Consider the following 25,857-nt stretch of genomic DNA (forward strand, 5'->3'; position numbering starts at 1 on the left):
CACTCTCAACAAGGTAGGAGGTTAGTTTTCAAGATATAGTTTTCCTTCATTTCCTGTTTATTTAAAATGGCAAGTGCGGAATTTACTTTGGGAAAACTAGTCCGACCTCCAGTGAAGGTTTAACCGTCTGGGGAAAGGAGAAGCGATCGATGTGTTTGATGTTTATGAACGGTATAGGAAAATCATTCAATGAAACGGGAGACATATAGCCACTGAAGGAGGAGAGGTTAGATCGACCGAGAAAGTGGGAAGTTGATTCTGTCAGGATAGTGCGATAGGGTAAAGTGTGTCAATGTCTCAAAGATGTTTTCTGGGTCTGTGACTATCGAGGACACTGCATATCCCCCCGTCTTTGTGATACGTTTGATCGTTTTTACAGAATCGTGAACGTTGCTACAGGTTCTGTTTTTTGTCCGACAATGATGAGGGGTACAGCAGCGCCCACTTACAGTTTTTCAATAGATTTCACGACTTTTCTGGTCTTGGGTAAGTCAATGCTTTTAAATAAGCTCCAGAGAGATCGTAGGATGGAAGGAAGCTCGAAGTCATGGAGAGTTCGTGTTGAAAATAACCTATTGTTCTAATCAACCATAGAGTCATAGAGATCTACAGCATGGAAACAGACCCTTCGTCCAACCCGGAGAGATCGTAGGATGGAAGGAAGCTCGAAGTCATGGAGAGTTCGTGTTAATCAACCATAGAGTCATAGAGATCTACAGCATGGAAACAGACCCTTCGTCCAACCCGTCCAGATATCTCAACCCAATCTCGTCCCACCTTCCAGCACCCGACCCATATCCCTCCAAACCCTTCCTATTCATATACCCATCCAAATGCCTTTTAAATGTTGCAATTGTACCAGCCCCCACCACTTCCTCTGGCAGCTCATCTGCCACCCTCTACGTGAAAATATTGCCCCTTAGGTCTCTTTTATATTTTTCCACTCTCACTCTAAACCTATGCCCTCTAGTTCTGGACTCCCCCACCCCAGGGAAAATACTTTGTCTATTTATCCTATCGATGCCCCTCATGATTTTGTAAACCTCTATAAGGTCATCCCTCAGCCTCAGGGAAATCAGCCCCAGCCTGTTCAGCCTCTCCCTGTAGCTCAGATCCTCCAACCCTTGCAACATCCTTGTAAATCTTTTGTGAACCCTCAAGTTTCACAACATCGTTCTGGTAGGAAGGAGACCAGAATTGCACGCAATATTCCAACAGTGGCCTAACCAATGTCCTGTACAGCTGCAACATGACCTCCCAACTCCTGTACTCAATACTCTGACCAATAAAGGAAAGCATACCAAACACCTTCTTCACTATCCTATCTACCTGCGACTCCACTTTCAAGGAGCTATGAACCTGCACTCCAAGGTCTCTTTGTTCAGCAACACTCCCTAGGACCTTACCATTCAGTGTATAAGTCCTGCTAAGATTTGTTTTTCCAAAATGCAGCACTTATCTGAATTAAGCTCCATCTGCCACTTCTCAGCCCATTGGCCCATCTTGTCCAGATCCTGTTGTAATCTGAGATAACATTCTTCGCTATCCACTACACCTCCAATTTTGGTGTCATCTGCAAACTTACTAACTGTACCTCTTATGCTCACATCCAAATCATTTATATAAATGACAAAAAGTAGAGGACCCAGCACCGATGCTAGTGACACTCCACTGGTCACAGGCCTCCAGTCTGAAAAAAAACCTTCCACTACCACCCTCTGTTTTCTACCTTTGAGCCAGTCCTGGATCCAAATGGTGAATTCTCCCTGTATTCTGTGAGATCTAACCTTGCTAATCAGTCTCCCATGGGGAATCTTGTCAAATGCCTAACTGAAGTCCATATAGATCACATCTACCATTCTGCCCTCATCGATCCTCTTTGTTACTTCTTCAAAATACTCAATCAGGTTTGTGAGACATGATTTCCCATGCACAAAGCCATGTTGACTATCCCTAATCAGTCCTTGCCTTTCCAAATACATATAAATCCTGACCCTCAGGATTCCCTCCAACAACTTGCCCAACAGCGACATCAGGCTCACTGGTCTATAGTTCCCTGGCTTGAACAGTGGGACCACGTTAGTGAACCTCCAGTCTTACAGCACCTCACCTGTGACTATCAATTATACAACTATCTTAGCAAGAGGCCCAGCAATCATTTCCCTCGTTTTCCACAGAGTTCTAGGGTACACCTGATCAGGTCCTGAGGATTTATCCACTTTCAGAGATGTTATTACACACCTCTGGAGCAGGTGGGACTTGAACCCAGGCCTCCTGGTCCAGGAATAGGGACACTATACTGCGTCACACCAAGGCTATAAAAATAATTGTGGTTGGGGTTTTCCTCGTCAGAGATCCTTGTGCAATGACCTATAGACCAAATAGGCAACTGCCAGGCAGACCAGCAGCCCTGTTCTAAACCTGATAGTAAGGGCTCTCCTCAGCATTCAAACTAAACAGAAGAAATCCAACTACGGAAGCAGTAGATTTGAAATGAACAGCAAAGGAGAAGTGGAGGAACTCAGCACTCAGCCATCTGAGGAAAGGCAAATTTTGTTAACATTTCTGAATTCAATACGACTCTTCTTTGGGAGAGTTTCAGTGGGTGTCTGGAGAGTCATAATAGATTCAAAATTCTGATGTTTTCAGCAGCTGAGCTCGACTTTATATATGTCTTTCGGGGGCTGAGCAGATCCTGTGCTTAGAATTCAAGAATACTAGCATAACATAGTGTTCAAATCTACCTTCTAATGTTCGAAGCATTCGAAACTATACTAGAATCTGTGGGATTGAATACCATCTTAATGTTTAATGTTTGTTGTAGAGTTCACAGTTCCACTTGTGTCTGTTACCGAAATAAAGATGAAATTTAGCAAGAAAAGTGTATTAGATATAGTGGCATTACTCTTTCCAATATCTTCCTCTTGAATTTGTTGAAACATTTGCATGATATTATAAACCAGAAAAGAAAACAAAGAACCGTGGATGCTGAAGATCTGAAACAAAAACAGTGCTGGAGAAAGTCAACAGGTCTGCAAGGATCCCCAGACTGGAACTGTGTCTTTCTCCGCAGATACTGCCAGACCTGTAGAAAACAGCGCGCTCTGTTTTTGTTACATAGTGTTGTAGTGTCTTCAAATGATTCAGTCAGACTTACACAACTGTAGTGTGTGGTGTGATATTACAGAGAACAAATCTATACTCTAGAAGAAGGGTTTACACAGTGACCTCCATCACCGTTGATGATGTTCAATTTTAAAGTAGAGTCATAGAGATGTACAACACAAAAACAGACCCTTCTGTCCAACTCGTCCATGCTGACCAGATATCCCAACCTAATCTAGCCCCACTTGCCAGCACTTGACCCATATCCCTCCAAACCCTTCCTATTCATATACCCATCCAAATGCCTCTTAAATGTTGCAATTGTACCAGCCTCCACCACTTCCTCTGGCAGCTCATTCCAGACACACAACACCCTCTGCGTGAAAAAGGTGCTTCTTAGGTCTCTTTTATATCTTTCGCCCCTCACCCTAAACCTATGCCCTCTAGTTCTGGACTCCTCCATCCCAGGGAAAAGTCTTTGTCTATTTACCCTCTCCATGTCCCTCATGATTTTGTAAACCTCTATAGGTCACCCCTCAGCCTCCGATGCTCCAGGGCGAACAGCTCAGCTTATTTAACCTCTTATATAGCTCAAATCCTCGAACCCTGCAGCATCCTTGTAAATGTTTTCTGAATCCTTTCAAGTTTCACAACATTCCCACCACCCTCTGTCTTCTACCTTTGAGCCAGTTCTGTATCCATTTGGCTAGTTCTCCCTGTATTCCATGAGATCTAACCTTGCTAACCAGTCTCCCATGGGTCCCTTGTCGAACGCCTTACTGAAGTCCATATAGATCATGTCCACCACTCTGCCTTCATCAATCCTCTTTGTTACTTCTTCAAAAAACCTCAATCAAGTTGATGAGATATGATTTCCCATGCACAAAGCCATGCTGACTATCCCTAATCAATCCTTTCCTTTACATGTAAATCCTATCCCTCAGGATTCCCTCCAACAACTTGCCACCAATAGACAATAGACAATAGGTGCAGGAGTAGACCATTCAGCCCTTTGAGCTAGCACCAGCATTCATTATGATCATGGCTGATCATCCACAATCAGTATCCTGTTTCTGCCTTATCCCCATAACCCTTGATTCCACTATGTTTAAGAGCTCTATTCATTTCTTTCTTGAAAGTATCAAGAGACTTGGCCTCCACTGGCTTCTGGGGCAGAGCATTCCACATATCCACCACTCTCTGGGTGAAAAAGTTTCTCCTCAAATCTGTTCTAAATGGCCTACGCCTTATTTTTAAACTGTGCCCTCTGGTTCTGGACTCACCCATCAGCGGAAACGTGTTTCCTGCCTCCAAAGTGTCCAATCCTTTAATAATCTTATACATCTCAACTAGATCCCCTCTCATCCTTCTAAACTCAACTGTGTACAAGCCCAGTCGCTCCAATGATAGTCCCGTCATTCTGGGAATTGAACCTACGCTGCATTCCGTCAATAGTCAGAATATCCTTCCTCAAATTTGGAGACCAAAACTGCACACAATACTCCACGTACGGTCTCACCAGGGCCCTGTACAGCTGCAGAAGGACCTCTTTGCTCCTATATTCAATTCCTCTTGTGAAGGCTAGCATGCCATTAGCTTTCTTTACTGCCTGCTGTACCTGCATGCTTGCTTTCATTGACTGATGTACAAGAACACCTAGATATCGTTGTACTTCTCCTTTACCTAACCTGGCTCCATTTATATAGTAAACTGCCTTCCTGTTCTTGCCACCAAAGTGTTTAACCACACATTTTTCCACATTAAACTGCATCTGCCATGCATCCATCCACTCACCTAGCCTGACCAAGTCACTCTGTATTCTCATAACATCATTCTCTCATTTCACCCCACCACCCAGCTTTGTGTCATCAGCAAATTTGCTAATATTACTTTTAATACCTTTATCTATATCATTAATATATATTGTAAACAGCTGCGGTCCCTGCACCGAACCTTGGGTACCGCATTGGTCACCGCCTTCCAATTCCAAAAGGACCTGATTAACACTACTCTTTGCTTCCTGTCAGCCAGCCAATTTTCAATCCAAATCAGTATTTTGTCCCCAATACCATGTGCCCTAACTTTGCTCACTAATCTCCTATGCGAGACTTTATCAAAGGCTTTCTGAAAGTCGAGGTACACTATGTCCACTGGCTCTCCCTTGTCTATCTTCAGAGTTACATCTTCAAAACATTCCAGAAGATTAGTCAAGCATGATTTCCCCTTTGTAAATCCATGCTGACTCTGACCTATCCTGTTATTGCTACCCAAATGAGTCATAATTTCATCTTTTATAATTGACTCTAGCATCTTTCCCACCATTGACATCAGGATAACCGGTCTATAATTCCATGTTTTCTCTCTCCCTCTTTTCTTGAAAAATGGGACAACATTAGCCACCCTCCAATCCACAAGAACTGATCCTGAATCTATAGAACATTGGAAAATGATTACCTCTGCGTCCATGATTTCTAGAGACACCCCCTTAAGTACCCTGGAATGTAGACCATCAGGTCCCGGGGACTTATCAGCCTTCAGACCTAACAGGCTATCCAACACTATTTCCTGCCTAATATAAATTCCCTTCAGTTCATCCATTACCCTAGGTCCTTCAGCCATTATTACATCTGGGAGATTGTCTGTGTCTTCCCCAGTGAAAACAGATCCAAAGTACCTATTCAACTCTTCTGCCATTTCCTTGTTCCCCATAATAAATTCACCTAAGAAATTCATATAATAAATGGCTTTTCCTTACCACCTTTCTTAAATAGTGGTACCACGTTAGCAAACCTCCACTCTTCCAGCACCCCACCTGTACTTGTGTAATCAGCTGTATTATCTCAAGGAAAGATCTTTCGATGTCCCTTATAACCATGCTTTCTACAAGTTGTTAAGATGTATGCTTAAGTACCAAGATATGAGTTGTATATATTTTAGTCAGCAGTTAATTTGTGGAACTTACCTTTCAACACTTCAGTCTGAAATTTTCTTTCAGGTTTCCTTCTGACCATTTGGAATGCTGAGTCGGTGAGAGAAATTTAATATCTTCCCCTCCATGTCTTGGGTAAATCGTTGAACATATAATTTAGCAGTAATTTCAAAATCAGGCTGATTCAATTTACTGCACAATAATCAATGGAAAATTTAATAAGTGCAATGGAAGGCAAAGAAAGAATGTGAAGACATTGGTCTCTGTGTTCTGGTGCGTGTATATATAATGACACAGTGGTTATAAAAACAACAAAACTCATTTAGTAGCATCAAGTTGACATTATGGTTTACATTTGCTGACAGTGTATTACTTTTTAAATAATGTTAATATAGTGGAAAAAAAACACTATTGAATTAATTGTTCAGTTAAATAGTATCACATAAGGAATCGTAACAATTTGAATATTATATTCCATTCTACAGGCTCTTGGTGACAAAGAATCAAAAACCCTCAGGCACCTATTTCAAAAACGAATGAAACGTGCCACTAGTAAGTAAGGAGCAAAGTATTTATTGATTTAGACTTTCGTCTTTGTGCATTGTCCGATTCCACACTTGCCTTAACTCATCTGCTGACAAAACCTCACCCATGCTTGTGTTACCTCTAGGCTTGACTATGGCAGTGTCGTCCTCACCAGACTCTCACATTCACCTTCCACAAAATTATGCACATCCAAGTTGTACACATCCTAATTTGTACCACCTCCTGTTCACCCGTCAGCTCCTTCTTCACTGATGTAGATTGGCTATTTGTTGCATAATGCCTCAAATTAACAATACTCAACTTTGTTTTCCAATCTCTTTCGGGCATGTTTCTTTGTAGTCACCTCTAGCCTACAACTTCTGTAGATATTTGCACCTCTCTAATTCTGATTTTTTGTAGGTCCCCAATTTTTATCACTCCATAATTAGCAGTCATGCCTTCAGCTTCCTTCCCTAAATCTCTGTCTCTCTACCTCTCTTTCCTCCTTTGATATTATTTAATTATGACATATTTAACAAAACATTTGATCATTTACCTCCACATCATTATCTGTTGTTCAGCATCATATTTCATTTCTTAATGCTCTGTTGAAATGCCTTGTGGTGAATTGCTACAATAAGAGTGTGATATAATTGCAAGTTGTTTTATGGACCAGTTTGACTGTGTATGTTAAGCTCCTTTAACTGTTTGAATATCATAAGCCATCTCTTGAGCTGTCCACTAGGCAGTTCTAAAAGTTCAGATCTCCTCTGTTTTACATCAGTTTCTTTCTATATTCTTTAAAAAAAATGCCTGCAAAGATTCTTACACAGCAAATATATTTTATATTCACAGATTGTGACAGAGAATTCATTATAAAAGAAATGACCAGCAATACTATGTTGCCTGTGCTTTATACTGCTGCCCAGTTAGATACATGTTTGAACAATAGTGTGTTGATGACAAACCTCACTGAACTGGGACATATAGCTTTTAACAGCAATCAGCTGCTTATTCTAAAAAAGAAATTGGGAGAGGTAAGTCTTCAAGATTTTACAAGCTAGTATTGCTTACAGTACCCTCATGCAACTCTGAGGGTGCAGCTTGGATGTGCATAACTTTGTGGAAGGTGAATGTGAGAGTCTAGTCATAACTAGGAGACATCCATACATTACTGACAGCTCATTGTATAAAGCTTAATGGTACCAAAGTAAAAACTGTCTTGAAAGTCTTGGTGCATTTTGAGAAAATTAGACTGCAGCTTTAGTAGTATCTTAATGGCTGCATTCAATTTCACACCAAGCTGCTGTTTTAGTTGTTTTTCCATTGGTAGACATGGTGGCATCTGCCAGATTCTCTGCTTTTGAGACATTCAAACAAGAATCAATGAGAGACAATGAAGGGTTTGAATAGAGTGAAAGGAGCCAATAACTCATCATCTGTAAGGCTCCCTTTGGTAATGTGCAACCTTGAGCAGTTCCACCGCTAAGTTTTGTTCTGGATATGACAAAAGAAAGAGAAATCTCACAGCTATTTAAGAGGACCGGAAATTGCAAGGAATTGTTGAAAATATAGTTTTGGCAATTTGTGCACTTCTTAAGCCGTCTGAACATCCATTTTTTAATATTTTGGCATAGATATACACAAGTGGACTGCCAGAGGAACGGATACGACAGCTGGGATTCATTATTACTGTGTACGGCCCCGACGAGATCAGCATGTGGAACAAGGGCCTGTACTGCGCTGTATTCTTCTATGTTCTATATACACAAGTGGACTGCCAGAGGAACGGATACGACAGCTGGGATTCATTATTACTGTGTACGGCCCCGACGAGATCAGCATGTGGAACATAACGAATGTGGACACCCTTGCATTTGTACTAAGGAATAGCCCAAATCTGGACACGGTATGGATTAGTGGCAAGTTTCTGACTGTATGACCCTCTTAAACAGTTTGACTGAATTCCTAATTTTAATTTTTGTTTGCGCTATGTTGCCTGATGTCAAGAGCTACAAATGTAATAAACTCTATTTCTTCCAAAGTACTTGGTAAAATATTCATAATCAGATACTTTAACATCTTTGAATGCTGTCACAGCAAGATTGGTCACAGGGCTGAGATAGAATCACAGAGTTATAGAGATGTACAGCACGGAAACAGATCCTTCAGTCTAACTCATCCATGCTGATCAGATATCCTAAATTAATCTAGTCCCATTTGCCAGCACTTGGCCCACATCCCTCGAAACCCTTCCTATTCATATACCCATCCAGATGCCTTTTAAATGTTGTTTTGTACCACCCTCTACCACTTCCGCTGGTGGCTCATTCCATGCGCACACTACCCTTTGTATGAAAAAGTAACCCCTTAGGTCCCTTTTAAATCTTTCCCCTCTCATCATAAACTTATGCCCTCTCGTTCTGGACTCCACCATCGCAGGGAGTCTGTTTACCCTATCCATGCCCCTCATGATTTTATAAACTTCGAAAAGAATCATAGAATCCCTACAGTGTGGAAACTGTCCATTTGGCCCAACAAATCTGCACCAACCCTCCGAAGAGTATCCTATCCAGACTCATTCCCCTACCCAATTACTCTACATTTCCCTTGACCAATTCACCTAAAGCACACATCCCTGAATGCTATGGATAATTTAGCATGGCCAATCCACCTTTCCTGCACATCTTTGGACTGTGGGAGGAAACCAGAGCACCCAGTGGAAACCCATGTAGACACAGGGCAAATGTGCAAACTCCACACACAGAGTTGCCCGAGGCTGGAATCAAAACCGGATCCCTGGCATTGTGAGGCAGCAGTGATAACTACTGAGCCACAGGATCTTGGTCAGATGAGCCAATGGGCCAAGCAGTGACAGATGCAGTTTAGATAAATGTTAGATGCTGTATTTTTGAAGGCAAATCAGGCACTTATTGGTAAGGTCCTGGGGAGTGTTCCTGAACAAAGAGACCTTGGAGTGCAGGTTCGTAGTTTCTTGAAAGTGGAGTTTCAGGATAGTGAAGAAGGCATTTGGGAAAATAGTCCCAGCCTATTCAGCTCCACCCTAGAGCTCAAACCCTCCAACCCTGGCAACATCCTTGTAAATCTTTTCTGAACCCTTTCAAGTTCCACAACATCCTTCTGATAGGAGGAAGATCAGAGTTGCACACAATATTCCAAAAGTGACCTAACCAAAGTACTGTACAGCCAGAATGTGACCTCTCAACTTCTATATTCAATGTTTTGACCAATAAAGGAAAGCATACTAAATGCCTTCTTCACTATCCTATCTACCTGAGACTCCATTTTCAAGGAACTATGAACCTGCACTCCAAGGTCTCTTTGTTCAGCAACACTCCCCAGGACCTTACCATTAAATGTATAAGCCCTGCCCTGATTTGCCATTCCAAAATGCAGCACCTCACATTTATCTAAACAGCACCTGCCACTCCTTGGCCCACTGGCCCATCTGATCAAGATCCTATGGTACTCTGTGGTAACCTTCTTTGCTTGTCCATTACAGTTCCAATTTTGGTATCATCTGCACACTTACTAACTATACCTCCTATGTTCACATCCAAATTAGATGATAGAAGGTTTTTACATAGTTGAAATTCAATTCCATCAAAGACCTGATTCTGACAAAAGAATTTTGCTGATAGTGACAAGGTAAAATACAGAGCAGCTCAATTAATGTTTGAAGAAATTTACATCCAGCTATGATCCTTTCCAGACTTTATTTTTAGTAAGTTCACTTCATCATGTTGTAATTTCTACTATTCCAGCAGTTAGGCCTTCATATATATTTATCAGTGCAAACATTTGAATGGAACAAATAGTAATTGGAAAAAAATGTGTTTATACTATGCAGGGAATGAACAAAATGAACTGTATTTTCATTATTTCTTTTCATTTCAGACCAAAGTAGTTGTTCGAAATTATGTGCAGGGATCTGGGCCGCTAAATGCTGTTGCATTGGATGCGATTGGTGGTCCATTATTGTGCACTCTGCATGAAAAGAACCTCATGACCATTCAACCCACTGAACTGAAGTGAGTGGCAGATTTCCTGACGCTGTTGTTCCTCAGCAGTGAACCTGTAAAAATCCCAAGGAACATTTCATTTTCTGTTTAAATGAAGCAAAGTTAAATGTTGAAATAAAGGCAGAAAATGGTTTAATTACACAGCAGATATGGAACTAGATGTGGAGAGAGAACTGAGTACATAAGATCATAAGACATAGGAGCAGAAATTAGGCCATTTGGCCCATTGAATCTGCTGCCACCTTCCATAACCTTTGATCCCCTTGGCAATCAAGAACTTATCTATCTCTGTTTTAAACATACTCAATGACCTGGCCTCCACAGCATTCTGTGGCAATGAATCCACAGATCTACCACTCTCTGACTAAAGACGCTTCTTCTTATCTCTGTTCTAAGGGTCTTCCCTTTTCTCTAAGGCTGTGCCCTTGGTTCCTTGTCTCTCCTGCTAATAGAAACATCTTGCCAAAGTCCACTCTGTCCAGGCCATTCAGTATTCTGTAAGTTTCAATCAGATCCCCCCTCAACCTTCTAAACTCCATCAAGTATAGTCCCAAGTCCTCAAATGTCCTTTATATGTTAAGCCTTTCATTCCTGGGTTAATTCTCGTTAACTTCCTCTGGACCCGCTCCAGGGCCAATATATCCATCGAGAGGTTTGGGGTCCAAAATTGCTCACAATACTCTAAATGTGGTCTGACCAGAGCCTTATAGAAGTACATCCTGCTTTTACATTCTAGTCCTCTCGAGATGAATGCCAACATTGTATTTGCCTTCCTAACTACAAACTCAATCTGCTAGTTTACTTTAAGAGAAACCTGGACTAGGAGTCCCCAGTCTCTTTGCACTTCAGATTTCTGAATTTTCTCACCATTTAGAAAGTAGTCCATGCCTCTATTCTTCCTGCCAAAGTGCATGACCTCATACTTTCTCATGTTGTATTTCATCTGCCGCTCTTTTTCCCACTCTCCTGACCTGTCTGCAGCCTCCCTGCCTCTTCAATACTACCTGCCCATCATCTTTTCAGCTTGATGGTCATCGACTTGGAGTGTTTATTCTATTTTTTTGCTCCACAGATGCTGTTACATCTGCAGAGTCCATTATTTTCTGTTTTAATTTTGGATTTCCAACATTGTACATAGAATATAGAACATAAAACATAGAACATTACAGCGCAGTACTGGCCCTTCAGCCCTCAATGTTGCACCAACCTGTCATACCAATCTGAAGCCCATCTAACCTACACTATTCCATGTACGTCCATATGCTTGTCCAATGACAACTTAAATGTACTTAAAGTTGGCGAATCTACTACTGTTGTAGGCAAAGTATCCCATACCCTTACTACTCTCTGAGTAAAGAAGCTACCTCTGACATCTGTCCTATATCTATCACCCCTCAATTTAAAGCTATGCCCCCTCGTGCTTGGCGTCACCATACTTGGAAAAAGGCTCTCCCTGTCCACCCTATCTAACCCTCTGATTATCTTATATGTCTCTATTAAGTCACCTCTCAACCTTCTCTCTAACGAAAACAGCCTCAAGTCCCTTAGCCTTTCCTCATAAGACCTTCCCTCCATACCAGGCAACATCCTAGTAAATCTCCTCTACACCCTTTCCAAAGCTTCCACATCCTTCTTATAATACAGTGACCAGAACTGTACACAATACTCTAGATTTTTGTACAGCTGCACCATAACCTCAGGTTCCAGAACTCGATCCCTCTATTAATAAAAGCTAAAACACTGTATGCCTTCTTTACAGCACTGTCAACCTGGGTGGCAACTTTCAAGGATCTGTGTACATGGACACCAAGATCTCTCTGCTCATCTACACGACCAAGAATCTTACCATTAGCCCAGTACTTTGCATTCCAGTTACTCCAACCAAAGTGAATCACCTTACACTTGTCCGCATTAAACTCCATTTGCCATCTCTCAGCCCAGCTCTGCAGTTTATCTATGTCTGTCTGTAACCTACAACATCCTTCGTCACTATCCACAACTCCACTGACCTTAGTGTCATCTGCAAATTTACTAACCCACCCTTCTACGCCCTCATCCAGATCGTTTATAAAAATGACGAACCGCAGTGGACCCAACACCGACCCTTGCAGTACACCAATAGTAACTGGACTCCAGGATGAACATTTCCCATCAACCACCACCCTCTGTCTTCTTTCAGCAAACCAATTACTGATCCAAACTGCTATATCTTCCACAATCCCATTCCTCTGCATTTTGTACAATAGCCTACTGTGGGGAACCTTATTGAACGCCTTGCTGAAATCCATATACACCACATCAACCAGTTTACTCTCATCTACCTGTTTGGTCACCTTCTCAAAGAACTCAATAAGGTTTGTGAGGCACAACCTACCCTTCACAAAACCGTGCTGACTATCTCTAATCAAATTATCATTTTCTAGATGATTATAAATCCTATCTCTTACAACCTTTTCTAACACTTTACCAACAACTGAAGTAAGGCTCACTGGTCTGTAATTACCAGGGTTGTCTCTATTCCCCTTCTTGAACAGGGGAACCACATTTGCTATCCTCCAATCTTCTGGCACTATTCCTATAGACAATGACGATTTAACGATCAATGCCAAAGGCTTGGCAATCTCCTCCCTGGCTTCCCAGAGGATCCTAGGATAAATCCCATCCGGCCCAGGGGACCTATCTATTTTCCCACTCTGCAGGATTTCCAATACCTCTTCCTTGTGAACCTCAATCCCACCTAGTCCAGTAGCCTGTATCTCAGTATTCTCCTTGGCAATATTGTTGTTTTCTAGAGTGAATACTGTCGAAAAATATTCATTCAGTGCTTCCCCTATCTCCTCTGACTCCACACAAAACTTCCCACCACTATCCTTGATTGGCCCTAATCTTACTCTTGTCATTCTTTTATTCCTTAAATACTGAAAGAAAGCCTTAGGGTTTACCCTGATCGTATCCGCCAACCACTTCTCATGTCTCCTCCTGGCTCTTCTGAACTCTCTCTTTAGGTCTTTCCTGGCTACCTTGTAACCTTCAAGTGCCCTGACTGAGCCTTCACATCTCATCCTAACATAAGCCTTCTTCTTCCTCTTGACCAGAGATTCCACTTCCTTTGTAAACCACAGCTCCCGCGCTCTACAGCTTCCTCCCTGCCTGACAGGTACATACTTACCTAGGATACACAGGAGCTTTTCCTTGAATAAGCTCCACATTTCTAATGTGCCCATCCCCTGCAGTTTCCTTCCCCATCATATGCTTCCAAAATCTTGTCTAATTGCATGATAATTGCCTTTCCCCCAGCTGTAACTCTTGCCCACCTATCCCTTTCTATCACTATCTACTGTAGTCTTCTCCCCTTCAAAAAGTGAACTGACGAGCCTCTCAATGATCACACACCTCTAAATTCCTCAAAGTGTTCATGTTAACCAAAATATAACAGCATTACCATTTTGTTGCAGGAAAGCCAGGCCACTGAATATTTTCACATGCACCCAGGCGAAGAAAGACATACTCTTCGGGATCGCTAAAGTTGCATTCCAGGATTTTGCTGGTGATCTCAAAGCCTATTTTAACCAACTCAAGCCATATATTGGTAAGCTACATTACAATCTGCTTTGATGATAATTTGAAGAATTACACAAATCAATTAATTTGCAGTTCTTTGCAATTTACACTTGTAAAGTTTACCAAGTAAATACAAATCTTCCATTTTACTCTATTTTATGAAGAGTTCATGTTCATAATTATAAAGCTGACAGTTCTTTCTGTTCTCTAAAAGGTGGTGCATGAGCTTCTGATTTATAAAGATTAGCTCCTGGCGATATCAACATGGACTTCCAGACATTCAGCAGGCTCAATCCAGTGGAAGTGGAAGTAGGTATCATTGGGGCCTGCAACAACATCCAGCTCTTTAACACATCACACAAGAACCAGAGCTTAGACACAGTGCCCATCAACAGGAATTCATTCACTCCATCCCATGTTCATCACCACAGGCCACCTCCTTGCTGCACAATTGCTATAGTTATGAGATCTTGCCTAAACTAGAAACAACAACTGAATATCATGATCTCAGCTGTGAAGAAAAGGGAACCAGGAAGTTCATTACATTTCAACCAGATTTAAAATGGGACTGGGCTATACTCAGGCTGGGTTGTACTCTGATTGCCTGACCATTTTTAAGCAAAGAGTGTCATAATAAACATTTCAGTTGTCAGTCATTTTCATATGAAAATGAAATGAAAACCATAGACAGCTCGTTCACCAGTTGAATCATAGAATCCCTACAGTGTGGAAACAGGCCATTTGGCCCAACAAGTCCACACCAACCCTCTGAAGAGTATCCCACCAGACCCATTTCCCTATCCTATTACTCTACATTTCCCCTAACTAATTCCCCTAACCTACACATCCCTGAACACTATGGGCAATTTAGCATGACCAATTCACCTGACCTGCACATCTTTGGACTGTGGGAGGAAACGAGAGCACCCGGAGGAAACCCATGCAGACACAGGGAGAATGTGCAATCTCGACATAGACAGTTGCCCAAGGCTGGAATCAAACCCAGGTCCCTGTTGCTGTGAGCTTCCGTGCTGCACACAATTTTAGTTTTGAAGAACAATTCCACTCCAGATGTCTAAGATTAAAGAGACAATTTATAGCACCACTCGGTTAGAGCTACACAATCAGGTCGCTTTGAGTGAGTCATATCAGGAGTGGATTTAAATCCATCAGAACAGTATGATTGGCAGATATGAAAGAATGAAATGGTTAGGACAAAGTCTATGCTAACATTGAAAATCAGAGTGGATAGGTAGGTGAAGGCGATGGGAACAGGCTGGTAAATATGTGAGTTGAGAGTGTGATGATGGAAAAACACAACAGGTCAGACAGCATCCGAGGAGCAGGAGAATCGACGTTTTGGGCATTAGTCCTTCATCAGGAATGATGAAGGGCTTATGCCCGAAAAATCGATTCTACTGCTTCTCGGATGCTGCCTGACCTGCTGTGTTTTCCAGCACCACACTCCTGACTCTGATCTCCAGCATCTGCAGTCCTCACTTTCTCCTGGTAAATCTATGATTAAGATTTATTCACTTACATCGATTGTAAAGAATAACATGAGCATGTGGGATTTTTTTTTTCATTAATAGGATGTCTAGGCCAGCATTTATTTTCCAGCATCAGCCACACTGCTGTGGATCTCTGAATTAACAGATCAGCAATTATAACACTATGCAGTTACTTCCCAAGTTAAACACCTTGTTTCTATATTGTTTCTGTGTCTTTCAACATACATTATTGTTTCAATGTCAACTTCCTCCTTCTGACATTATTGAAATACTACATGAAAATACACTGTTGTAACGTTATGACCAATTTATCTTTCAGAAACTCACTGCCCAGAACATTCAAGATCTTCTTGTCACTAACCTGAATTCCCTCAAAGTAAATGAAGATCATGAAATAGTGCAGCGCTGGGTTAATTCACACAAAGTGACTGAGGTGATGAATCTGGGAATTGGCCTAAGAGGTGGAATATCACCAGCTGGACTTGGAAACTTTTCCTTCCGGGAATGTAAGTGGTATTTGATATTGTTACTATTCACACTGACTAGAGCTTTGGCTATAATATAGGATTGATCAATGTCATCATGGGAGCAAATTAGGAAGTTGTGCAGTTCTTGAATATACAGATACTTGTTTATATAAAGACTCAAAACTAACAAGGCAGTTATTCTACACAAAGTCACTAATATTTCATCCATAAATGATCACTAGAATGGTTTATAGAACCTGTGACATATGTCATTGTGCACAACTAAAATCATTTAACAAAATCCAAAAAAACGTGAACATCCTGTTCTTCAATGTGAAATTATATTTGTGGTAGGTACAATTTTACACATATTCCAGCAAAAAGGGGGCATAAAGAATGGTGTAGAGAATAATTATTCACAATATTTCTTTATTTCATGTTATTTTCTAGTGATGACTGGTTCTGCTTCGCTTAAGAGCTGCAGTCACCTGCTTTCCTTCGGCATTACTGTGATTGGAATCACACTGCAATCTTCCTTATAAATTAGGATTCATTCTGCTATAATATGTAGAAAGAGTCAGAGGTTCCATTATCAAATAGAAGTGATGGATCTTAAAGAATGTTTAACAATTTCAGCATGTGCAGACTGAAATCAACTTACGAAAAACCACTTTGGATTGACATTAAGTTCATGAAGTGTTGAACATAATAATTTAGAATCAACATTGCACTGTCCTCTGAATGTTGCCACCCAGCAGCTGTCAGTAAATTATTCTTTTTTTGCTCCACAACTTAATTTTTATTTCACCGACTTGCTTTGGAATGAAGATGTGAATAGAATCTAATTTCTTTTCATAGACACTATTTGCAACTTAACTGTTGTTATAACAGGAGTCTGGTAATGATATTGATTTGGATACCATTGACTGAGTAAAATTCACATCCATAAGCTAAAGGAAGGAGAGGGTCATGATTTCTGTCCCTGATTTTGGTCAAGAATTGAGCACTGGACATTTTAAAAATCACAGTTGGACTTATCAATTTTGTTCCCTACTTCTGGTCCATCAGTTGACACCTTTTTGCAGAGATGATGCTTATCTCTTTCAAGTGAGAATCTTATTTGCAATAAGCATATGAGGATCCTCCTCCAGTTTCAGAAACCCAATCTAATTTTGTTTTGCCAATGTTTGGAGTGTGTATTGCCTTTGCAATTATCAAATGAAAAGTTGGCCATTTTGTGTGTACTATGTTGTGGAATACAAAGGAAATATAGATAATTCTGCACAGTCTAAATAGAAGATTTAACTCCTAATAAATATAAACTGTCCTATAATAGTTTGCTTTTTGAAAGGTTATGGGTTTTATACATACATATGAATCTTACAAAATTGCAGATTATTGGTAAATGTTGTGCTTCCCTTGGGGTCATTATAAGGGCCTTAGACTTCAAAGCAGTTAACAGTACTGACTTGAATGTCAATGTTAACTTTGCTCAACTCAGCGGAACCGAAGTGATGGTGCAACAGTGTATTTCAGATTTAAATATTCCCGTTACTTATATATTCACAATGTTTAACATTATTCAGTGCCGTTATTATATTAGATGGTTACATAATTTACGATATTATCTTTAAGTTTATGAATGTATTTATTTTATGATATATCTATTGGTTGATCTTCTCTTTGCCTTACTGTGTTTTCAAATATTATATTTATATTTTCAATAAAAAAACAAATGAATTGTTCCTGAGTTTATTAATCCTGACATTTGGAAGTACACACTCTGGAACAAGTCAGCTTTGAGATGCGAATGCTAAATTCTATTCTCTATTTTGTGACTATGATAAACAAGAATAATTCATAATTCTCAGAAGTGCATTTCTTTCAGGATGTACAGTAAATAGTATTGTCTAGACTACATTTCTTATTCAAGAAGGTTGTGAACTTTTAAGTAGAAACTATTCATAAATCTGACCACTTCAGAGGCATCCATACATTTTGATAGTCTCACAGTCACTGTGTAAGGTTGATAAGTTTCCATTTTTAAAGGATTTTGACAAACTAGAAGGCTTTACATGGCCATAGTTTTTTTTTCTGATCACAACTTAGCAAATTCATTGATTCATTAAATTCATTTATTCAACTTGCTTTTTAGCATTGAATTCTGTGCTATGATTTCAGAACCAAAAACTTGATATGACTATATCCTTCAATATATGATTTTGCAAGAACTTGAACAATTGAGAAAGATGTTTATTCCAGTTTGTTGCAACAATAAAGTTAATTTCCAATCAAATTGAAAAATATGCATATTATTGACAAATTAATTAGGCAAGTGTTAAGAAAAATAAAACGCTTGGTTAATAAGATTCTAAAATGAAGCGATGGAACAGTGGATGTTGGAAGTGCAAATATATGAGTCACTGACGACATGAGTGCATAAGTGAATAAGGTAATTACAGAAAACATACCTGGAACTAGGATTTATTTCTAGAGGGATAGAATCATTAACAAACATTTTTTATTAGACCAAACTTGGAGTAATATGTACAGTCACTATTTTATATTTAAAAAAATAGAGGCATAATTGGAGAGGATGTAAATTTGATGTAGAGAGTGATACCGGTAATATAAGGTTGTGTCTATCTAGAATGGAAGAATTGCTTGGGTTTTCCCTCCTGAAAATAGAAGGCTGTCAGGTGAACCAGTAGGGGTTTTTAAAATTGTGAAAGCTTTTATTAGTTCAGACATAGCCAAGGTTTTTGTGTGGTCGAAATCTAGTTGCACTACGTTGAAATCAGGCCCAAGGAAAAGAGCAAAACTAGGGACCATCAAGATCCAATAGTCACCATAAAGCAAGCAGCACTTTGGAAACAAAAGTTGGGGGGGGATGTGAAATTCACCATTGTGGAGAGGGTGAGGTGAATAGTGTAGATAGGTTTAAGGGAAAGTTATGTAGCCAAATATTAGATTTATATTTTTAATAAAAAAAGCAAATGAATTGTTCCTGAGTTTATTAGAATCATAGAGATGTACAGCAAATCCTGATATTAGGAAGTATACAATCTGGAACAAGTCAGCTTTGAGATGAGAATGCTAAATTCTATTCTCTGTTATGTGTCTATGATAAATAAGAATAATTCATACTTCTCAGAAATACATTTTGGGATGCAGGGGAATTGGATGTTATTTTGATAGAGTTAGATGGGAAAGAGCTGAAAGGAGGTGGAATATTCATAAAGGCAAGAACTGATTAAACTGGATGATCTATTTCTATGCTGTGTATTCTACATAAAGTTCCATAAAAACAACTTTGCTTTGTGGTACTTATCACTAATTGGCTACTGAGATTCCCTGGCATTAGGCTGTAGGAATAGCATAAGATAAACTTAATGATATTTCCCGCATTGCATGATTTTTTTTTCCAAATTCCCAACTACAAAAGAATGCTCCTTGCATACAGAAAGTATTTACATCCATGTATGGAGCATAAATATCAGTGAGACTGTACTGGAAGGAAATACCAGAGCAAATGAGATACCAGAGCAAATCTTTTGTAACAAAGATCTAATTAAGATCTTCTTCACAGGTGAGATAATACAAGTTGGAGCTATTTCAATGCTTAATTGCCATAAACATGATGTAGACCTTCTTTATTAAGACACCTCATTTTATTTTGTACAAACAATATGTTGAGTGTACTACAGCAATCCAGTGTCCAAGATTCATCTATATGATCTGACGGGGCAAAAAACACATAAATATGGGACTTAATATTGTCATTCACAATTACTGTGATGGCAGGATGGTAGGGGGGCATGTTAGTTAGTTCATGACCTGATACATTAATCCTCACAATAGTTATTTCTGTATTAGAATGGCTTATAGAGCACCACATGTACTGTAATCTCTGGTGTTGAAGGTTCTGAATTAAAATTCCAAGGAAGTTACCCCAGTGTTGGATTTGCTGAATAAAATCCCAATATAGTAAAATCTAGTATGTGGGTTTTAGCTTTAATGCCCCAAACAAGAATCCCGAAATCAAATTAGCATAGGTTAACACAATTATATTACGTTTTAGCATAAATTAATTAAATCCCCCCTCAAATTATGCGATCCTTGCCTTTAGAAAATAAATAATTGGGTGGAACTCTGTCGGGGTTTTTAAGACAATGGAAGAGATTCCATTGGTGTTATTGTGTGCCAAGGGACATGTAGAGCATAGATGTTGACATGACAACTTGTTAGAATGGCATGTTTTTGTGCTGTTAATTCAATGTGTCTGAATATTATAGAAGTAAAGTAAATCAGTTGAGGACCTGACAAGTGTTTTCAGAAGTGTTCTTGTTTACCTTTTGAAGAATTAGCTGCTGAACCTGATTCCGAAAGAGGAGAGCAGCTATCAAAGAAAAGGTGACTATGGAGTACAGAATGTGGAGAATGTATGCTTGCATTCTTTGAATTGATTTGATGTATCCCAATGTTAGACATGAAATATAACAAACAGCCTCAAAACATGAACCAGCCCTTTAGATGACAATGTACGCATCACTGGTGTGTCTGAGTGCTTTCAAACACATGTGATGGATTACAGTGTCAGCCCTTCTTGGAATCATCCTAATCAGGTGATCACCCTCAATTTAACATTAGGAAAGACAAATCCTGAAGAAACTGAATGAATCAAAAGGACTGATCTAACTTTACTCCAGGTAGTCTTTTCCACAAACTTCAGACAGGTTATAAAAACCTTCATATTACCAGAGTCTGAGTCATTCTACTCAATTGAGCATTCAGACGTCTGTTCATGAGCTGGTGATGCAAATGTTTTTGAGCCTAGTCCACAGCTGTTTCCTTTGTTCTTTCACAAAATTCTCTCACTGTAAACAAAAACTATTATCTCCAGGAAGTTTTCCTCTTGAAGAAATCTCCATGGTTACAAGTTAATCAATAAGTCCCTTCATTGCACAGAAAACCACGAGTCCAAATTCAAAAATCCAAACATGTTTTTAAAATATGTGTAAATCACACATCTTACAGCACATTGCATTGGTGATAATGGGGGAGCAGTGCAGCACAGAACAGCACAGCACAATGAATCTTACTGCTTTGGTTGGCCAGTGTGGTCTGTTCATCTCTACATGAGCAATCACACTGTTCTCTGGCCGAATGCACAATCTCATCCTCGAATGTTGTAAGGAACCTGCTGTCTGTCATTGGTCATGAATCTCTTGGCTTAGTTATGGGCTAACCTTTCCTATAAGGTGAAAAAGGGAGAGATTGAAATTGGTGGAAGGGGATGTATGAGCAGGAGAGGTAGTAAGGTGTCCCCAGTGTGTCAAAACCTCAGAGAGCTGCCAGGGTTAGTAATGTGGGAAGGTGAGGTTGGTTGGAAATGGATATGATGAATGCAATACTGAATGTTGTAGCATGGACAGGCTAAACAAAGCAGTAAATTTCATGAACCTTGGGGAAGGGTGTGTGCAGTGTCAGAGTTAAAGTGAGCAGTAGGTCTGTGAGGTAGCGGAGAGAAGATGATAGTGCTTATCGTTGCGAAACGTGGAAGACCTTCTTCCTGCACGGTGGGACATCTTGTTTCACCTGTGACATAGCACTGACCCCGGCTGCTGTCTGTGTTCGGAATGGTTGGACCTGGTGGCTATGCCTTCTGTGAGGACTGTTTGGAAAAGGGACTTCCCTCTTTTCCACCATTTCATCCATCAGTAACTCCACGTCCCTGCCTGTGATTAGCAGGGGAGGGAGATTTCCTTCACCTCAGAGTCTGAGGTGCAGAGTCTGAGGTGCAAGTCTAGTTGGGCTTCAATTAGGGGCCCAGAGGAATGAAAGTCCTGGCATTGGGAAGCACTTCTGCCTCTCCAGCCATGAGAAAAGTGTCAAAGGTCGCCATGAGGTGAAAAACAGAAGACTGCATGTGAAAGGTCACTCTGAATCCTGGTGGGCTAAGCGCCTTGAAGATCACGTTACAAAACACTTGAACTGAAATCAGGAAAATTTTGGCTGAAGTTATGAATATATTACCATTTCCAGAGGTTGTGGCATAGGAGATACCCTTATGGATTTAAAATGTGGTAAGGCATTCCACACAGAGGCCCAGCACCATTCAGTAACAGAGATAGGAAAAAAAAATACTTTGTTAACCTTTTATAAAATGATTCTCTTTCAATTTCTAACTCACCATTTAAAGGATAAAAAGCTCCTTCAAACTTACACACCCATATTTTTCGTGAATTTGTTCACATGCCAATTACATGAATGATCTTTTATTCTTCTGTGGAATGTGGGTGTTGTTGGTGAGGCCACTGCTGCTGCCCATCCCTAACTGGAAAGGCGGTGGTGAGCCATCTTGTGGAACTGCTGAGATCTGTCTGGTGCCTGTACTCTCACAGAACAGCAGGGGGAAGAACAGTCAGGAGGTTGATCCCCTAGTAACCAGAGAAGGAAGGAAAAAGACCAAGGTTCACATCTGGACTTTGATTTCACAACTGAGTAGTGATCAAAAGAAAAAATCTGCTCCTCAGTCAGGGAACCGTTAACATTTGTGATTAATAATGGCAAGTGCAGCAAAGCCCTGATAACAGTTACTCGCAAGGTTTTATTTTGCTCATTATCAGCAACTTCAAACATGAAATGAAGAATAATTTATTGAAAACAAATCCTAGCAGGATTTGTGTATTTTGAGTCAAATGATACTCAATGTTGCTGTATATGGCATTTGCAGCTTTATAATGTATTTAATTTACAATGGATTCATACAGTCATAGAGTCATACAGCACAGAAATAGACCCTTTGCCAAACATAATCTCAAATTAAACTAGTCCCACCTGCCTGCTCCTGGCCCATATCTCTCCAAACCTATCCTAATTATGTACTTATTTAAGTGTTTTGTAAACATTGTAATTGTACCCACGTCCTCAGGAAATTCATTCCACATGCGAACCCACCCTCTGTGTAAAATATCTGTCCCTCATATATTTTTTAAATCTCTCTCCTCTCACCTTAAAAAATATGCCCTAGTCTTGAAATCCTCCATCCTAGGAAAATGACACCTACCATATTTTGTTCTGTTTGCCCTCTTGTGTTGTAAAAGGTATAGGTCGGAATCCTGTAGCTATCTGAGCGCCATGGATATGGTGAGCTGTGTCACAGAATCAGATGAGAAGTCTGGTGAAGCCCATCTTGACATCAGAAGCATTGCGTAGTTTGCTTTTCACAAGTGGCAAGGCAGGTTTCTCTCGAGGCGGCAGCAAGACACCACTTGAGGAGGATTATATCACGTGTTAAACATCGTGTTAAACAGCCCAACTCACCTCATTAATATTCCACTTCCCACCTCAGTAAACAAGCTAGACGTCATGGAAACCCAAAATGGAGTGGGTCTCTGGTGAAGAAGGGCCTGTGCCCGAAACGTCGAATCTCCTGTTCCTGGATGCTGCCTGACCTGCTGTGCTGTTCCAGCAATAAAGTTTCAACTCTGGTGAATTCAGCTCACACCTTGCTCTGAATGACCTCCATCCTGGACACTGGGGCCACAAACATCTTGGGGCATTCTCCATGGGCACCAGCCACAAGCGAATGTAGGTGACATAGTCATTACTGTAGGTGCAAGTGGAGAGGTGTCCCAAGTGAGTAAGTAGGTGGTACTACAGGGCAGCTATTTGACTAGTGATACCCAGAGTGGGACATGAAGGGTCAGAGGTTACAAGCATAAAATAACAGCAGTACGCTGGGTCAAAGCAGGAAAAAAATTATTAAAAGGAAGGTTACACTGTCATTGGAGGCAGTTCAGATAAGGATCTCTTGGTTGATCCCAGGTAGGAAGAACTGCCTTTTGACAGGGGCCTTTGGACAGGGTAGATGAGGAAAGATTGTTTCCCCTTGTAGGAGAGGCTAGGACCAGAGGGCATATCCTCAGAAAAGGGGGTCACATTTAGGACAGAAATGAGGAGGTTTTTTTTCTCTGAGAATTAGTGATATTCTTTACCACAGAGGGCTGCAGAGATCATTAAGTACACTCAAGTTTGAAACAGACAGATTTTGAATCAGTAAGGAAAACAGGGAATATGGAGGAAGACCAGAAATGTGGACGTGAGGATTATCAGATTAACCATGTTCTAAATGAATAGGCTGAATGTACGTCATGGTTTTATGGTCTTGTGGTTAAGTAGTATATCACCCATGACTATGATCCACAGTGGTGGGGTTTGCACATTACTGCTAAGAAAGATTTAAAGAATATGGGGCCTTCTCCTTAGAAACTTGATAGAAGTCTCCAAAATGGGGTCAATGGTCTGGGTGAAGGCACACTTCAGCAGAAATGTCAGAAAAGGCCTCCTGATCCAAACGGACTGTTTCTGTGTTGTCAACTCAATATAACCTACTGTACATGGAGAAGCTTGAGTAAGTGATGAGTACTTTCTGGTGTGTTCTGGTAGAAAGCCACTGATACCTAGGCATGAGGTGTGAGTTTATCGTCATGGGAAATAGAGAGGAGAACAAAATAATGACAGCAGAGAATAGAATGTAGAGAATGCCTGTTTGCGTTAACCAAATTAAGTTATTCGTTGTTCTGTGGACACTCAAATCATCAAAATAGCTTCAATGCATGAACCACCCCTTCAAATGTCATTGTTTGCATCATTGATGTACGTGAACACTTTAGAAAGCAGGTAATGTTCTTTAAAGACGTCAGGACCCCACCCAGATTTTCATACGAAGAATAGCTATAAGAGGATGGCTTTGGATATAGGATCCCAGAGGCTTGCTCAATCATTCAGTACAGTGCTCAGCAGTTTTCACAGAAGGCAGGAGACACATTTTCAAGGTTTGATATAGCCTTTATTTAAGATGGATAATTTTGAATGTGAAGGATGAGAATTTACTTTAAGAAAATATTTTAAGATAAATTGAAAGATTTATATTGTATATTGATGTTTTGCAGTGCAGTATTATTTTAGTTTAATGCAAGCGTTACTATGACTGTAGTTCTGTACTATGGGTGAGTGAAATTGGTCTGTGCCAACAGAATATAATAGATTTGTAAAGAATCAGCAACTAAGATATTGTTGCAACGGTTTTTTTTGTTTTCCATTGATTTGGAAAAGAATGCCAAGGATATTTGATTTTAATCTATGTTAAACCAATGAGAAGAAAAGGAAATGAAACTCTAAAAAGAGTTTGAATGATTGTTTTCTGAATTTCAGTGAAATAACTGTGAAAAATCATTTTTTGATTCATTTCAAGCCTGTTTTGATATGTTGGCATTGACTTTATTCATACCCTGAAACTTTTTAGCTGGTCTAAATGCACACTAATTCGACCTTGTCTGACTACAGTGTGACTATTGTACATGATGGACATCAGGCGTTTTTTTTTGGCAGAATGCAGAGAGAATAATCTGCCAGGGAGCTGGACATTAGCCTTTCTTTCCGGCACTTAGTTCAGCCAGAGCTCAATGTATAAAACAAGAAAGACATCTTTAAAACTTGCTTATTCTCTTGAGATGGGATGTTGGGGTCATCAGCAAAGACTATATTTGTTGCCCATCAGTGATTGCCCTGGGTCTGAGTGGATTACTGGGTCATTTCCCAGAGCAGCTAAGGGTCAGCACATTGATGTGGATCTGGAGACACATTCAGATTAGACCGGGCAAAGATTCCTTCTCTAAAGGTCATCGTGCTTTTACCGGCTTTTAATGATA

General features: G+C 40.2%; 2 protein-coding genes across 2 annotated transcripts in view; both read left to right on the forward strand.

Annotated features, from left to right (window-relative positions):
- The first annotated feature begins 435 nt into the window (after positions 1-435).
- Positions 436-17,745, forward strand: LOC122560383 (mesothelin-like protein). The gene is made up of 10 exons (XM_043711018.1): positions 436-486; positions 6,101-6,132; positions 6,520-6,586; positions 7,415-7,596; positions 8,322-8,468; positions 10,478-10,611; positions 14,058-14,191; positions 14,378-14,472; positions 15,994-16,180; positions 16,592-17,745. Exons 3-8 carry the CDS (start codon positions 6,571-6,573, stop codon positions 14,386-14,388), a joined length of 624 nt encoding a protein of 207 aa, XP_043566953.1. The 5' UTR covers positions 436-486; positions 6,101-6,132; positions 6,520-6,570; the 3' UTR covers positions 14,389-14,472; positions 15,994-16,180; positions 16,592-17,745.
- Positions 17,746-24,921: 7,176 nt separating this feature from the next.
- LOC122560532 (mesothelin-like protein) overlaps positions 24,922-25,857 on the forward strand; it is a 25,743-nt gene continuing 24,807 nt past the window's right edge. The window contains exon 1 of the mRNA XM_043711250.1: positions 24,922-24,981. The gene's annotated coding sequence lies outside the window, so the exon portion shown is untranslated. The remainder of the gene's footprint in view (positions 24,982-25,857) is intronic.

The sequence above is a fragment of the Chiloscyllium plagiosum genome, chromosome 21 (assembly GCF_004010195.1).
Source record: "Chiloscyllium plagiosum isolate BGI_BamShark_2017 chromosome 21, ASM401019v2, whole genome shotgun sequence".
NCBI lineage: Eukaryota > Metazoa > Chordata > Chondrichthyes > Orectolobiformes > Hemiscylliidae > Chiloscyllium > Chiloscyllium plagiosum.

Coding starts and splice junctions, on each gene's coding strand:
- LOC122560383 (XM_043711018.1), top strand. Junction 8,469..10,477: donor ATAGCCCAAATCTGGACACG/GTATGGATTAGT, acceptor TTTTCATTTCAG/ACCAAAGTAGTTGTTCGAAA. Junction 10,612..14,057: donor ATTCAACCCACTGAACTGAA/GTGAGTGGCAGA, acceptor ATTTTGTTGCAG/GAAAGCCAGGCCACTGAATA.